Source organism: Mauremys mutica, chromosome 2 (genome assembly GCF_020497125.1).
Source record: "Mauremys mutica isolate MM-2020 ecotype Southern chromosome 2, ASM2049712v1, whole genome shotgun sequence".
NCBI lineage: Eukaryota > Metazoa > Chordata > Testudines > Geoemydidae > Mauremys > Mauremys mutica.
The window spans coordinates 158,190,813-158,206,264 of record NC_059073.1 but is presented as its reverse complement, the minus strand read 5'-3'; the positions used below and the strand labels follow the sequence as shown (position 1 = coordinate 158,206,264).

Genomic DNA, 15,452 nt, shown 5'->3' with positions numbered 1-15,452 from the left:
AACAGTCAATTCAATTAAACAGCGTGATTAACTTGGTATTTATACCTTATCAGCTTTTTCTAAAACACTCGTGTGAGTTTGGTAACCATAGTGAAATACAGTAGATAGGGATTTACATATCCACTTGAAGCCTATCTTGTCAGTGGGAAACAGGGTGACTGCAGCACGTGATAGCGCCGGGCGTGTGAGCTGTGTGTGGCTGTAATAAGCAAAGGTTTAACTAGTTACCCTTCGAATTTATTGTACTGATGAGAATTGTACACAACAACAACAAACCCCCACGTGATAGCAAAGATAATTACATGGGCAGACGTTGAAGTATGTCCCGTCGCAGGAGATAAAAAAGCGAAAGTGAAAGTGACTGCATCGAAACTAGTAGGAATTTAAGCACCCAGACAAGACAACGCATAAAGAAATATATTTTCCCGTTTATAAATGACATGGTGATTTAGGTTGAAAAATGGAGGTAATTGCAAGCCTGCACAGCAAGGAAGGCCGATGGAAAACCAAATAAGGTACAAAACTGCCTCTGTTTTAATACTCAATAAGGGGAGAGAGCAAAATCTGCAATCGTTTTTGTCTGAGAATTCAGGTTTGAATCAGGAAGACATAAGAAAGAAATGTGACTATATTACCCAGGATGGGAGCAGAGATAAAAATAAACCGGAGTCAGCTAGCAGCTAACTCTCTGCAGCAGTTTGATTTAAGTACAAAGGGTAGTTTTATACCTTTAAAAAGCAAACCGTTTTAGTCTCAACTGTTAAGAAATAGATTGGATAGCCTAATCATGAGGCTCTGTGTTTGGAGCTACAGTCACTTGTCTGAGCAAACGAAGATATTTTGGGAGGGATTAAACAAGCAAATATTTATTATGATGCCAAGGTTGTTGGGCTTTTTTTTTTAAATTCAAAATTTACTACAACCTCAGGATAAGGAGCCAATAATGTCTACAAAATATTTTACTAAAGATTCTTATCTGCCAGTATTTTGAAGGAAAAATTGGATGTAAAGAAGGATCAAGGGAAGTAGATGAGGAATAATTATTGAAGAGAATTGTGCAACTTTTTTTTTGGAGGGGGAGTGTCTGTATTTCCCTCTGGAAACTCTTCTTCTGTTTTAGTATCAATTAATGCTAATCATGGCTTTTTATTGGGCTATTTCTAGTTTCTTTCTCTCTCTCCTGCAAATGATTGTGGGTCTGTTTGGGAGTAAGGCTGGAGCTGAGTGGTGCTGCTTTCTCTTTGTTTGATACAAGGTTTGGGTTTTTTTTCTTCTTCTTTTCTTTAGGATTGGTTAGTTGTGGGTGTACTTTTGGCCTTGCAGGCTGGCCTTGCTGGCACTTGCTGCCATGGGGTGCAGACACCACCCGTTCTCACAGATGATGAGGTTCTTGATCTATGGTGATGATTTGCAGAGCTCAGCTTCAAAAATCTGCTTCCATGAAGAAGTGTGCCCTGGCAAGGGGAAAGCAGTTCACTTGTAAGAATATAATGTATGCTTCTTGCATGAGCAAAGCTGTTTGTTAGCACACTAAACCTTGTTAATCTGGTTGCTGTGTGATGGACACCTCTGTGTCCCTGTTCTGCCTCCCTCTGTGTCAGCTGTTAGCATCACCATTTCTCATGTACTCCCTTTCTTAGGGAATTGAGCTGCTGACCAGAGATTTTACAAGATATCATTAGGTCACTAGTCCCATTAGAAGAATCCTTTCTAATATATAAAGCCTCAGCAGGGCCTGTCCTTTCATAGAGAGGTTATTGAATACTGCCTCTAAATCTTTGGAAGCTTCCCTAGACTTGTTTTGGCCTGGTCTACGCTGGGGGGAGGATTGATCTAAGATACGCAACTTCAGCAACGAGAATAGCGTAGCTGAAGTCGACGTATCTTAGATCGACTTAGATTGACTTACTTCACATCCTCGGGGCGCGGGATCAACGGCCGCTGCTTCCTTGTCGACTCTGCTTCTGCCTCTCGCCCTGGTGGAGTTCCGGAGTTGACGGGGAGTATGTTCAGGGATCGATGTATCGCATCTAGACGAGACACGATACATCGATCCCCGATAGATTGATCACTACCCGCCAGATGGCGGGTAGTGTGGACATACCCTGTGTCTATGGCTGAGGCTATGGCTTGCTTCTAAGTGGGAACTTGACACGTTTCATCAAGCAGCCTTCTGAGAAGAACCAAGCAGCCACTAGGAAGAATGCACCTGGGACTGAGGTGGCATCTATGAAAGGCTTAGGGTACAACTGAGAGACATCTGAATGAAGTCCCACAGTGAATAAAAATACTAACAGCAGAGGGAGCCCTGTGCTTTGAAGGTGCTGCAAAGTGGTCAGTTTAGTCTCTGGAGTTGGGGAGCACAGTGTTCTATGAGCAAAACTACCACATTCCGAGCGTGCTGCTGAGCACAGTGTTTTGGCTGGGGGTGTGGGGATTTCCCAGCAGCCAGTATCATCCTCCCGGTCCTTACAGCCTCCCCCCGTTAGTCACTTTGCGGCTACCTGAGATGTGGTGACTGTGGGCCTGGGACCAATGGGGATGATGACCTCATGGACCATCTGGGTCCTGAACTGAAGATGCCATTAGCAGTTTGCTTGATGAGAACAAGGGTTAACATGGGTGGACATGAACAGTATGTTTTCTAAGCCTAACCTGATTTTACTGTCTGCTTGGTATACTGTGCGATATGTTCTGTCTGAGTTTGGCAGGACAGAAAGTGATAACCCAAGTGCATGTTTCCTTAATCAGTAGTAATGTCAAGGGCTAGTGACCATGTGGTTTATTTCCTTTTTAGTTGGGTCTCTGGATTTCATTGTCCCGTCTCTCCCTATTTCCCCCATGATGCATGCTGATCCAGTTGACAATCTAACGTGGGTCGCTGAATGTCATTGGGTGCAGGGATGTTTAAATCATATGGCTTTTTTTTTAAATATTTGTCCCAGAAGAAGGTTGACAATTTTTTTTATTTTATTTTTTTTGCAATAGATGCACACAGATGGTGGCAACTGAACTGATTAACTTGCCAACTGGAAGGGAGAGGTTTTTCTGTGCCCTGTATCCACAGTGACTGCAGGCATTGTATTTCTTTTTAGTGTTCCATATTGGGTTGGAAAAACAGTGTAACGTATCTTGTGACTATTATCTTGGACTAAGTGAAGATATCCATGTTGAAGAGCAGAAAATATCAACTGACTCGCTCCATTATTAGTGATGCTCTTTGTTGTTTGCTTTTTTTAGTGTTTTTAAGACTTCCTGTATGATCTTCATAGGCTAAGCTTTGGTCCATTGAAAATTAACCTTATCATGTTGTAGATGAGAGACTTGGTTTGAATTTGGCATTACGTTGTTTCTGTATTCCATGTTCTGACTTTAGTAAGCAGATTTTTAAAAGTCTCTCCCTATATATTACTTAATCTAGGCATTTATAAATGGTTGAATCTCCACCTTGATACTATTCCTGTTTTGAACTGACACTCGGTCTCATCTATTGCTAAATCGACACTTGACTTGCATTTGATCTTTGATACCTTTGAAAGCTTTATAAGAGAGAGGGATGGATGGTAAGGAGTTCTATTGAGTTCTAAATTGCTGCAGATTCAGCCCAGATTGACAGCTGTTTGTAAAGTAAGTTTGGCGTTGTTACAGTTCTAAAAGACCAGCATCCCTATCACCAAAAACTACCATCACAGTTAGCAGTCTTGGTCTCAGCAGAGGCCAATGATTTAATGGTAAAGAAGACTGAATTACCTTGTGCCTTTAGGGGGTCCCTCCAGGTTCCAGCACAATGGTGGAGGTGCTCTGCCTATGTACGTGGTCGGTGGTAGAAGACTTTTTACTCTAGGACTGGAAATAAAATTAATAAGTGGTACAGAGGTAGCTGACTTTTCTCCTGGGCAAAATGTGAAATCCTCAGGCTTACCTCAGAAAAATGATCAGGCATCTCATTTGTTTTCTTTTTGGTAGTGCAGAGAGTGCACATTTGCCTATTGTGGACTGCTACTTAAGACAGCGATTTTTCTCATGGATTAATTCTCTTCCTAACCTCAATTCTAAACCCTCCCTGTAGACTACATGAAAAGTAACATTACAGCAGGCTAAAAACAAACCAACCAACCTTACTTTAATGACATGAATGAGGCATTTGCTTGGTTATGTTCTCTGTTTCTATCTGATTTTATTTCCACTCCCTCATTGTAGGAATTTCACATTTAATACCAACCAATCTTCTATTTATTATTTCTTCAGGTCTATGTTTGCTTCTCCTCCTGGTTTTGTGTTACATGGAAATTTGTTGAGGTCCTCTGGGGAAAGCGTGTATTGTGTTATATTTAACACAGGGGTGAAGAGGGTTTGAACTGAAAGCTCCTGAAGAGAGGGAGGTGGTAGTGTCCAGGATCTCTGGATAGCATGTTGTATTTTTGAGAATACTTCTCATGAGCAGAAGTGATTAGTTTTTCAGCTTTTCATTTTGTTTAGATTATAAACAGTAGTCATTGTGCTCTCTTTATCTGTCCAGCTCTTACCCTCTTCCTTCAGAGCATGAGAATCCTGGCCAGGTATGGTCTTCTGTGGGAATAAGATGTGAAGAGGCAGTAGGGAGAAAGAGACATTTACTCTACCCACTCCTCTAACACAGGCTGTTACTCATCTCTCAGCATGCAGCTGCCAATCAGCCTGAAGGAAGCCAGAGCCTCCCAAAAAATATGGCTATCAAATTTGCCGAAATATGAAATCCAGCTGCAAAATAACATACACGCACACACTGCGTCATTGTGGTTGCACCAGCCATGGTTTGCGGACCATAGATATGACAAGCAGGACCCAACTAGGGAAAACACAATCCGTGGCCACCCACTGATTTGGACTTTGAAGCCAAAATGAGATTTTTTGGGGGAGGTTTAAGTTTATGTAGGGGCAGAGAAGCTCTACCATATATAAAATAAATAATTACACATTTATAATTGGTAGAACATCTTCCATACAAATTTGATCACAAAGCACTTTATAGAATTTTCATAAATAAAGCCACTTTAGAATAATAAATAATAGCAGGGGAAAGAATTTGCATAGTATAGCAAGGGAAAACAGATACTTGTAGCTAAGGTTTGAAATGATTGCAAGTTGCTGAAGGAGAGAGACACAGGAAGGCTTTTTTGATGGCAGGAGTAGCAGAAGTAACCTCACTTGCACTGAGAGAGGCAAAAAATGGAGGGTCAGAGAAGTCTGGTGAACTACTGATGGGCACAGTCTGTAAGAAACCATGTTAAGTGAAATCCTGAAGATGTACAGCCTGCTAGGTTAGATGCTAATACCAAGCAGGCAGGGTGGAGAACTAAGGGCTAGTCAGATTACTTAAAGTTCCTAGAAATGCATTATCAAATTCCTCCTACAAGAACATAAGAATGGCCATATTGGGTCAGACCAGAGGTCCATCTATCTCAATATCCTGTCTTCCAAGAGTGGTCAATGCCAGGTGCCCCAGAGGGAATGAACAGAAATGGAAATCATCATGTTATCCATCCCCTGTTACCCCCAAAAATAGATTATTGCAATTGTTTAAACTATTTCATGGTGAGAAAGTCTATGTGAGAAATGTTCACTCTTTCACATTCCATTGCCCATCTATAATTTCCACCAAGGAAATGCAGAATATTAAATAGCAAATTGTCAGTGTGTGTAGAAAGCACTATATATCTTTAGCACAAAAAGTGGAAGGCAAATCTTTCTGGAAATCTGCAAATTGAAAAATAAGAAGGAAAAAAAGTTTGTATAAATCACAAGAACATATAATGTATCTTGTATTACACCCTTTGTATCCGTTGGTGGGTATTTCCCATCTATTTTCTCTCAAGGGCATTCCCCAGAAGTCATAAGCAGAATTAGTCACTCCTGGAACTTCAAACTGTGATCCACAAGACTTTGGAGCAACTTTTAAGTAGTGTACAGGAGCCAGTTTAATGAGGAAGAAAAAAAATCAGACCAACCGGGAGATGGATTAAGTAGGATAAAATTAAATAATCAGAACTACTAGTTTCTTTGCTGGGTGTCATTTTAAATGAAAGCTTAGGCCTGTGTGTCCACTAAGCAGAAACTGACAAGTACAGGATGCTGACTCATTGAAGCTACTGTGGTTTTATTTTGCTTATGGGAGTGCATCAGAAGTACAAAATTAGCCACAGTATTCTGTTAAATTTTGCATTGTCTTGCATGTGTAAATTTCTTAAACTTTAAAATGGTGCTAAAGCCATTCGATGAGTGTGCGAGCAATCCCTCTCCCTTAAGTTTTACTAAAATCAAATGAGACATTGCAACTAACACCCAATTTGTTCTGTCTATTCTGCATAGATATTCAAGCTTCCATGGAAATGTTCACAAGAGAAATGGCTTGTCTGTGTGTCATTGGCCAAAATTGAGCTCTCCCCACAAAAATGTCTAGTGCTGGCTGCTGCCTTTCACCCATCAGCTGTCTGCATGTCAGTGGCACTATATGTATATAATATTTAAAAAATCTGAGCCTCTTTCAGGTGGAAAGATTCTATTTTGCATAAATATCAAATATGATATCGAAATATTATTTCAACTGTATGGCACCCATCACCATGGTTATCTGGGTGCCTTACAAAGCTTGAGTTGAGACAGTCAAGATCTCTGAGGTGAAGCAGCATGCTTCCCTACAGGTGTACCAGTTCGCTAGAAAACCAAGATCTCAGCAGTTGCAAGCACTTGGACAAAAATATGTTACCACAGTATTTATTTCAGTTCTCATATCACTGATTTCTTCTTTCTCTCTTCCTCTTCCTAATTGTGTGTGGATTTTCTTTTTTTAATGTATGCTGTGGTATGTACTTTTATTAGTGAAGGCAAGGTCAAACAAATGTGCCATGCGCTTGGAATGGAAGATGGTGAAGCTTAAAATAGTTCTTAGATTCTGCCAGTATTCATTCCAGTGTTGGATTAGCCTCCAAGAAAGCTGTCTCCTGCATAAATGAATTATTCTCCCAGTACACAATTCCATTGCACCAGAGGAGCAAGGTTATAATGGTCCTCCTCCTGGTGTTTTAGATGATTTTTTAGGTGTTGTAGACCCAAATCCTTAAGCATTTTGAAGGTAAGTGCTGAAATCTTCAACTAGATAGGCAGGGTGGATGCAAGGATGTTTCGTGCCATAGGCAAAACTTCCAACTTGCGCCCCCCCTCCCTGAGACCTGTGGCAGCTCCCCGCCCCCCCCCGCCCTCCCTAAGGTGCCCTCCTGCAGCAGCTCCCCCCCTCCGCCCTGAGCCCCCCCCCCCCCCGCGGCAGCTCCCCTCAGCCCGGGGAGTCGTGCGGCAGCTCCCCCCCCAGCTCACCTCTGCTCCGCCTCCTCCTCGAGCATGCCGTTGCTGCTCCACTTCTCCCGCCTTCCAGGGAGGGAGAGAAGCAGAACAGGAGGGCGTGCTCAGGGGAGGAGGCGGAGCAGAGGTGAGCTGGAGTGGGGAGCGGTTCCCCTGTGTGCCACGCCCCCCTTACTTGCTGCAGGCGGCCCTCCCTGCCCCAGGTCCTTCCGCCTAAATGCCGACGACGACTGGGGCGGCCGAAGATGCGGCCACCACCAAAGGACCCGAAATGCTGCCCCCCAAATGCTAGCGCCCTAGGCAGCCACCTAGGTCGCCTAATGGGTTGCACCGGCCCTGTAGATATGATATTCTTTGGCTAGCCAATGTAGTGATTTGAAGATATCTTTGAAGTTTGCACACAGTATTAGTTGTAGTTTCCTTGGGCTACGGTTTTATGCCAAAGTAGGCTACATTGCTGTAGTCCAGTTGGGAGGTAACAAAGGCATATATTATCAGCAAGGCCAAATCATCCGCCAGTATTGGGGGCAGACTCTCATTCAGCTGTAAATGGTGGAATCCTAGAAAAAATGTACTCCAGCTAAGGCCTCACCAGTGCTGAATGGAGCAGGACAGTTACTGCCCACGTCTTACATGTGACACTCTTTTTAATACACCTCAGAATATTAGACTTTTTTCGCATCTTGGATCACATTGTTGACTCATATTCAATTTGTTATCCACTGTAAATCTGAGATCCTTTTCAGCAGTGCTACCACCTAGCCGGTTATTCCCCATTTTGTAGTTGTGCATTTGATTTTTCCCTGACATTGGCCACTCTCAGAAATCCCAGAGATCCTCCGCACCCAAAAGAGCAGTGTTCCCCAGTTTTACCTTAAACCATCGCTCATATAAACTACACAGCACTTGTAATTAAACGAAAGAAGGTTTATTTAAGAATGAATAGAGATCTCACTAGGAACAACAGAGAGTGATGCAAACAAATGATTATAATACAAAACAAAATCATAAAACACGAACTAGGGCCAACTCTTTAAAAGTTTCCTTTTCTATCTAATAAAGTAGATTTCAGTCTGTTGCAGAGCTGGTTGGCTTCCCAGGAATCAGGATCCAAACTTTCATGCAAGTTGTTCAACAAAATGAATGGATACAGAGTGTGTGTGTGTCTCTCTCTCTCTCTCTCCACACCACAATACTGTGCTTAATTATTTATGAGATGACAACTCCAAATGTGGAATTACCTTTCTATACATTGAGTTTTAAACGATTTTATTCTTTCCTTTATTTGTTCTGCATAGTTTGTTTAGGAGTGTTTTTTGCATTTATTCATTCCACTTTAAGGGTAAATGAAATAGTATATTTGGTTTATTATTCAGTTATTGCAGACATGGTAAATTTGTACAAGAATAGTGCTATCTTAAGTATCTGTTCTAATAGTGATCTGTGACCAGTAATAAACACCGACTAGTCATGTGGCGATTGTTCAGATCTTTGGTGTGCTAGTTAATGAGATAACTAGCAAGTGAAAAAGATTACAGCACCGTTGTGTATAGGGTTGCGAACTCTGACTGAAGCTTTCTAGGAGATTTTTCCCCCCAACATGTCATAATGTCATTTTCTTAAAATATCTTATTAAAATCTCCTGGATTGCTTTCAGTAGTCACCGGGAGATCAGTGCCGATTCCGGGAGACTCCCAGCCAATCCTGAAGGTTGGTAACCCTAATTGTGTATATGGCATGTTCACAACAGTAGTGCATGGCAGTCTAATCAATGCAACCACTAACACAGCATTAGAGTGACTTACATTTCAGAATTTGTGAATGGAAAACCTGAGTTGATTAAACATAATCAGTGCCTTGTGTAGGCCTGTGTGTCATGTGGGGATAATTTCATAAAGAATGAACAAAAAATTTGCAGATACAATCTTTTATGGTAACCAGGTCTCAATATAGTATATTCTATCAGTGACAATATAGCCGTATATTACTAGTTAAAAAGTGTAATATTCTCCTTTACAAGTAAGAAGAATTACCTAGCTTGCATCCTCCTGCAGATTTTAAAGCCCTACTTACTGAGATACTCAATACTACATTTGGACAGCTGTCAACAACTTAGTCTGTACTCCTACATGTGTGTTACTGTTAAAATGCTGGTGATAGAATGGCAATAAAGACTACGTATTAAGAAAATAATTAAAATCTTAGAAAATGTTGACTTCAATAATTCTAATGGCATTGAAATATAAATGTTATTTATAGAAACATGGGAAACACTTGGGCATGTCAGCATGGCTGCCAGAGAACGAGTAACCCAGAAGTAGCGAATGGTGAACAGAAAACCATGTTAAAACCGAGGACTAGGTCAAACAGTTGTTCAAACCAAGAAGTTCCACAGGAGAGTGTTCTACAATCATGCGAAGAGGAAGCAAACAGAGATTTAATCCAGGAAAAGCAAGATGGTAACATTTCTGAAGACTCTGACAAATTAAGGTAATGTTTTGGGTTTTATTTTATATGTTCCTGGTGGAATTGTCTTCTATTTGAATGTCTCAGTATATTCAAAGCATTTTTAAAAATGAATATTTAAAAAATAACCCAGCACCCTGTATTTGTCTAAACAGATAAACACATTACTGTTTTACAGAGGATAATGCCATACCAGATCATTTTGACTTCAGATATCCTTATACAGGTGTCTTCCTCTTTAAAAATTGTGCGCTATATATGTGCCAAATGCTACTGTGTGCTAGATGTATATCCATTCTCTAGTTATTGAAGTTCTTCTTCTCTTTTTCTATATGAGAACATTTTCAAACTATTGTATGAGTATTTACTCTTTTTATTCTCACCTATATTATCTAGAAATATTGTATCCCTTTGAGGGAAAAAGATACTGCATGAAGGCACAAGTCTTTGTTTTTTTCTACTACCAATTTTCAGCTGTGTGGGTGCTTGTGAATTTGATGCTTGTGAAAGGAATACGGTTTAAAATAGATCTGTACACAGAACTCATATAGCAGGAACAATGGCTGTGCAAATGTAGATTTACCAGTGTTGCCCCCACTATGAACCATAGGTGCTGGAACTAGGGATGTTCGGGGTGCTGCAGCAGCCCTGGCTTGAAGTGTTTTCCATTCTATAAAGGGTTTACAATTTGGTTCAATGACTTTCAGCACCACCGCTATACAAATTGCTCCAGCACCTCTGCTATGCACTTCAATCCTAGTGAACTAAGTGGTCCAGCTCTACCACTGAACATAATGCACTGTCTGACCCTTTGATCCTTGGACTCTCAGCTTAAATTGCCAACGAGGATCCTAATTGTGATTAGTTTTTATGATGCAAGCACCAGTTCATTAGGAACTAGACTAAGTCCATTAACTCGCTTTATATAGGACACAGAGTAACCATCAGGTTTCGGTCACTAGCAAGGTTGGTTGCATTTGAACTGGTGATCTATAAATGAAAGGTTTCATATCCCATGGGAAATCCTATCAAAATGTTTTTTGTTTTTTTTTAGTTTTTCTCTCAAAACTTACATTTCTCACTTTTTACTATTCACACTGATTTCCTCATAATTTTTCTTCTGTATTTAACAGTGTAGGCCCTGACTATATTCAATTTTTTTTTAGCATAACCCTGACTTGTATTTGTAGTCTCAAAAAGTATTTATTTTATCTGTCTTTTTTTCTATATGTGACCTTCGTTGATTTGTCTTTTGTTTGTAAGGTTATGAGTGCGGTCATTAGTGTTTTCGGTTTTATATTATACAGTTATTATGCAAAGTTTTCATTGTCTTAGCAGAAGAAACTCTTGCAGTACTATACTTATGAATGGATATCTCATCTCAAAACATTTGAAACAATTTGCTCTAAAGTGAAAATGTTACTTAGTTTTTTGTGTTTTCCTTCTCCTTATATTATTTAATTTTTTTATTATTATTTTCGCCTTATATTTTAGTATTTATTTCCCCTAGATTTTTTCAGCATGTTTTTTCCCAGATTAATTCCACATTGCTATAGAAAAGAGTATCTGACTGTAGATAGGCATTAACTCCTTTCAGGGGTTCTCAGGACAAAATTTTTGGTGGCCTCAGAGTGCGGCCATCATCTCTTGCTGGTGGCCGCTCTCACACTTTTTCCTAAAATACTTAATTAGCTTTAGGAAAACCAAATAAATATGCACATATACATATCCAAATCATTGTAACTTATTTATTGCTAGCTAGTAAGTCTGCTGTGAAAAGTGATATTAACAAACATACAAGTATCACTTCACCGCAGACCTTCTCAGGCCTGGCAAGCCGGGGACAAACTAAGCCCTGGATGGAGGGTCATGGAAGGCAGTGGGGGCCAGAGGAGATCGGGGCAGGGGGTAAGCAATGGGGGGCTGGAGCCTGAAGCCCTGCAGCCAGAGCCTGCTTCCCCACCATGCCTGGAGTGAAGCCGAAAGCCTGAGCCCCACTGCCCCTGAGACGGTAGGGAACTCACAGGCTGCCTGCTCCTACAGCGTTGTGCCCCAGGTGACTCCAGAGGAGGGCAGGGCCCAACTCCTGATGTTGGCTCCAGCAACCAACACCAAGGCGGTGTATCCAGGAGCACCAGGGAGGAAGAGGGGGCGCTACTTTGCCAGTGGTCTCCAAACTTTTTTGATCATGCACCCCTATCAGTAAAAAAATTTTTGAGCATGCACCCCCTGCCGCGCCGCAAGGCTGGCTCTACCATTTTTGGTGCCCCAAGCAAAAAAAAAGGACTTGGACCTTGGACTCCTGCCTGAACTGCTGAAGTGGTGCTGCTCCGGTGGCGCTCCTCCTGCTGCACACCCCAAAGGATCCTCATGAGCACCCCACTTTGGAGACCACTGTTTTAGACTATTAGTTGTCACCGGTGATGTCACTGAAAAAGTGATTTCTTTAAAATTTAAATTTCCAGTAAAGGCTGATTTTTTTTTTATATGTAACCTCCATGTGAAGATAGTTTGGACATTAGTATAGCAATTTCTTATGGGAAATAATAGCATGGGTTTTCTATTATCTTTTCAGAGTATTATTTATTTCAGTTTCTTCTTTCAATCATAGATGTCAAAGGAATTACTATCACTAATTTTTTTCAAACCTTCAAGGCTTTTCATAATGTCCTCTTATTATATCTATTTATTATACCTAGTTGCTTCCTCTGCTTTTATCTTAAATTTAATTTCTCTTTCCTCTTCAGGCACATGCCATTCAAATACCTGCTAACTATTCATGTCTCCATATGATAAATGATATGGACATTTAGCTATTTCACTCTTTTTTTTTTCCTGTCTCCCATAAATTCTTGTTAATTTGAACTGCTTCAGTAGTCCCTTTCCATTTCTGTGTATCTTCTTCTGAAATTGCCTAAAACTTGACACGTGCACTGTGCAGTGGAGAGAGGCAGTTCCTTTGTTGTGCCATTCTGCCTTTGTGTAGCACAACAAGTGCTCGTCTGCCGCCCTACCCACTGCTGCACCCCAGGTCTGGCTTGAATTGTTTCTCCCCAGACATATCAGGCTCTGTGTTACCCAAACAGGCTCTCATTCTAGTCCTTTCTCATTTTCCTTTATTCAGAGCACTCTTGTTTTCTCCTTCCCCTGCACTCTGTGCTCCTGGGGGATTCTGCGCCATTGCACAGTGCAGAATTTTGCAGAAATTAGCGTGCACACAGAATTTCATTTCCCCCACAGAAATGGGCTGCAGTGCTGCTAGCCGCCACTAGAGGCTGCTGGACCCAGCAGAGCCCAGCTCGCACATAGAAGACAAGGCCAGGGGGAGGGGGAGGGAGCTAGTTCCCAGCACGCCCTGAAGGAAGGGGATGGCAGCGCGCAGGAAACTCCATGCAAGCCTGGGACCAAGCATCAGGCTGTTTCTCCCTCTGGATCTCGGGGGGGGGGAGGGGGCAGATGTCTGGGGCTGGGGGTGCCACAGCTGGGCTTTGGGTTGGAAGAAGGGGTAGGTATCTGGGCAAGGAGCCCATGGCTGGGCTCTGGGGGCGAGGGGGTGCAGATATCTGGGCGGGGGGGTGGGGTGGGGTGGCGTGGCTGGGCTTGGGGGGGAAAGGGGTGTGGGTATCTGAGCCAGGGGGCCCCCATGACTGGTCTCTGGGGGGGAGGAGGTTTGGGTGTGTTGGCTGGGGGGAACCCTGGCTGGGGGTGGAGGGATTGTGGGTGTCTGCCCCCCTTGCTGGCCTCTGGGGGTGGGTGGGCATCTGGTCCCCTGGCTGGGCTCGGGGGTGGGGGCAGAGAAAGAGGAACTGGGTTGTCATAGGGGTTTCTTTAACACTCTATTCTTGGGGGAATTTTTGGCTGTGTCTCTATTGTTACAGACATACTCTCTGACAGGTATTTTGAAATAAATTACCAAAAAGAAACCGGTGTGATTATGTAGTGTTATTTTGACAAATCAAATTTGCAGAATTTTAAGATAGTGGGCAGAATTTTTATTTTTTTGGCGCAGAATTTCCCCAGGAGTAACTCTGTTTGCATGTGTGACAGGTGTGTGAGTGACTCAACATGGTTTCCCCTTCTTCTGCACACCCTGAGCCATGGGAAGCTGCATGTGGCACCCCACTGCCTCCATCCCTGCCCAAGCTTCTATCTCCCACCTACCTGCTCCCTCCTGACTTCTATATTGCCCGCAAGTCCTATCTCTTTCTTCACTACCCACCTGTGAAATTGATATGGCCCAACTCCTCCTGGGCTGCCTAGGAGCATCTTAGCAGGGCTAGTGATACCACTGGAGTGGGCAAGGCGGGGGAGGAGGAGGAGGAAATGGCCATTGTCAATGTGCGTGTGCTGAAGGCAGGGCATGGGAGTGAGCTAAGGCGATATTAATTTAACAATAGGTGTTCTGCCCATTTGCTATAGGAGAAGTAGAGGAAGGGAAAAGAGACATTTTCCACGCATGCATCTACAGCTGAGCATGATAGAGGAAGAGGCTTGCTGTACACTTGTGGTTCAGAAGTGCGATAATGTGCGTCTTGTGTAATCACTTTCTTTGATGTTGGGGTTGCTTCTGAAGTTGCACGCCTGATGCAGGGACACTGTAGATCAGTGATTCTCAAAGCCGGTCCGCTGCTTGTTCAGGGAAAGCCCCTGGAGGGCCGGGCCGCTTTGTTTACCTGCTGCGTCTGCAGGTTCAGCCGGTTACGGCTCCCACTGGCTCACTGCTCCAGGCTGCGGGAAGCGGCGCGGGCCGAGGGATGTGCTGGCTGCCCTTCCCGCAGCCTCCATTGGCCTGGAGCGGCGAACTGCGGCCAGTGGGAGCCGTGATCGGCCGGACTGCGGACGTGGCAGGTAAACAAAGCGGCCTGGCCCACCAGGGGCTTTCCCTGAACAAGCGGCGGACCGGCTTTGAGAACCACTGCTGTAGATCACAGGGAAGGGGTGATGCTGGTGTAGTGTTTACAAACTGCTCCCGGCACAATTTGCTCCAGGTAGCAGTTACTGATCTCTAGGTATTGGTTTTTGCTGCCCTGTCATAATTTGTAAGCTAAGAATATAAGAATGGTCGTGCTGGGTTAGACCAATGGTCCCTTCTGACAATGGCCAATACCAGATGCTTCAGAGGGAATGAACAAAACAGGCAATCATTGAGTGATCCACTCCTTGTCCACTCCCAGCTTCTGGCAAAAAGAGGTTAGACACACAAGGATGGGGGCACTCCAGTCACAAACTGCTACCATTGTGAAATCTCTATTTTAAATTTAGACACAAAGAAAGAAAGGTATTTTTGCAGTTTGGAAATGCATTCTACAGAGCTAAACCTTAGGACTATTATATATATAAAACCCTGAATGGAGATGATATTCTTTATTAGTGTCTTTCCTGTATAGATTAGGCCATACAATTTCTATATTAAACAAACACTGAATGGACACAAAACACTGAAAACAGCATAACACATTATAAACAGTATTTGGAATACTACGTATACTTTTTAAACACAAGCTATTAGGCAGAAAAATTACCCTTGTTCCTTATACGGACTTCCCCCATTGTCACTGTTACGCATATTGAACTACTAGTTTTCAACGCAAAATTTGCAGTTCTGCACACATGAGCACACTTCCCTCTGATCTTATTTCAGAGAGATTTTC

At 42.7% G+C, this 15,452-nt stretch overlaps 1 protein-coding gene across 2 annotated transcripts in view; it reads left to right on the top strand.

Annotated features, from left to right (window-relative positions):
- The first annotated feature begins 227 nt into the window (after window positions 1–227).
- The window catches only part of OTULIN (OTU deubiquitinase with linear linkage specificity), a 50,250-nt gene continuing 35,025 nt past the window's right edge, over window positions 228–15,452 (top strand). The window contains exons 1-2 of one of the 2 annotated variants that reach the window (XM_045006126.1): window positions 228–515; window positions 9,595–9,825. In XM_045006126.1, the coding sequence (XP_044862061.1) occupies window positions 499–515; window positions 9,595–9,825 (248 nt within the window). In that variant the 5' untranslated portion in view covers window positions 228–498. Of the gene's footprint in view, window positions 516–1,211; window positions 1,256–9,594; window positions 9,826–15,452 lie in introns of those variants that run through there. The other variant, XM_045006128.1, reaches the window with a different exon arrangement.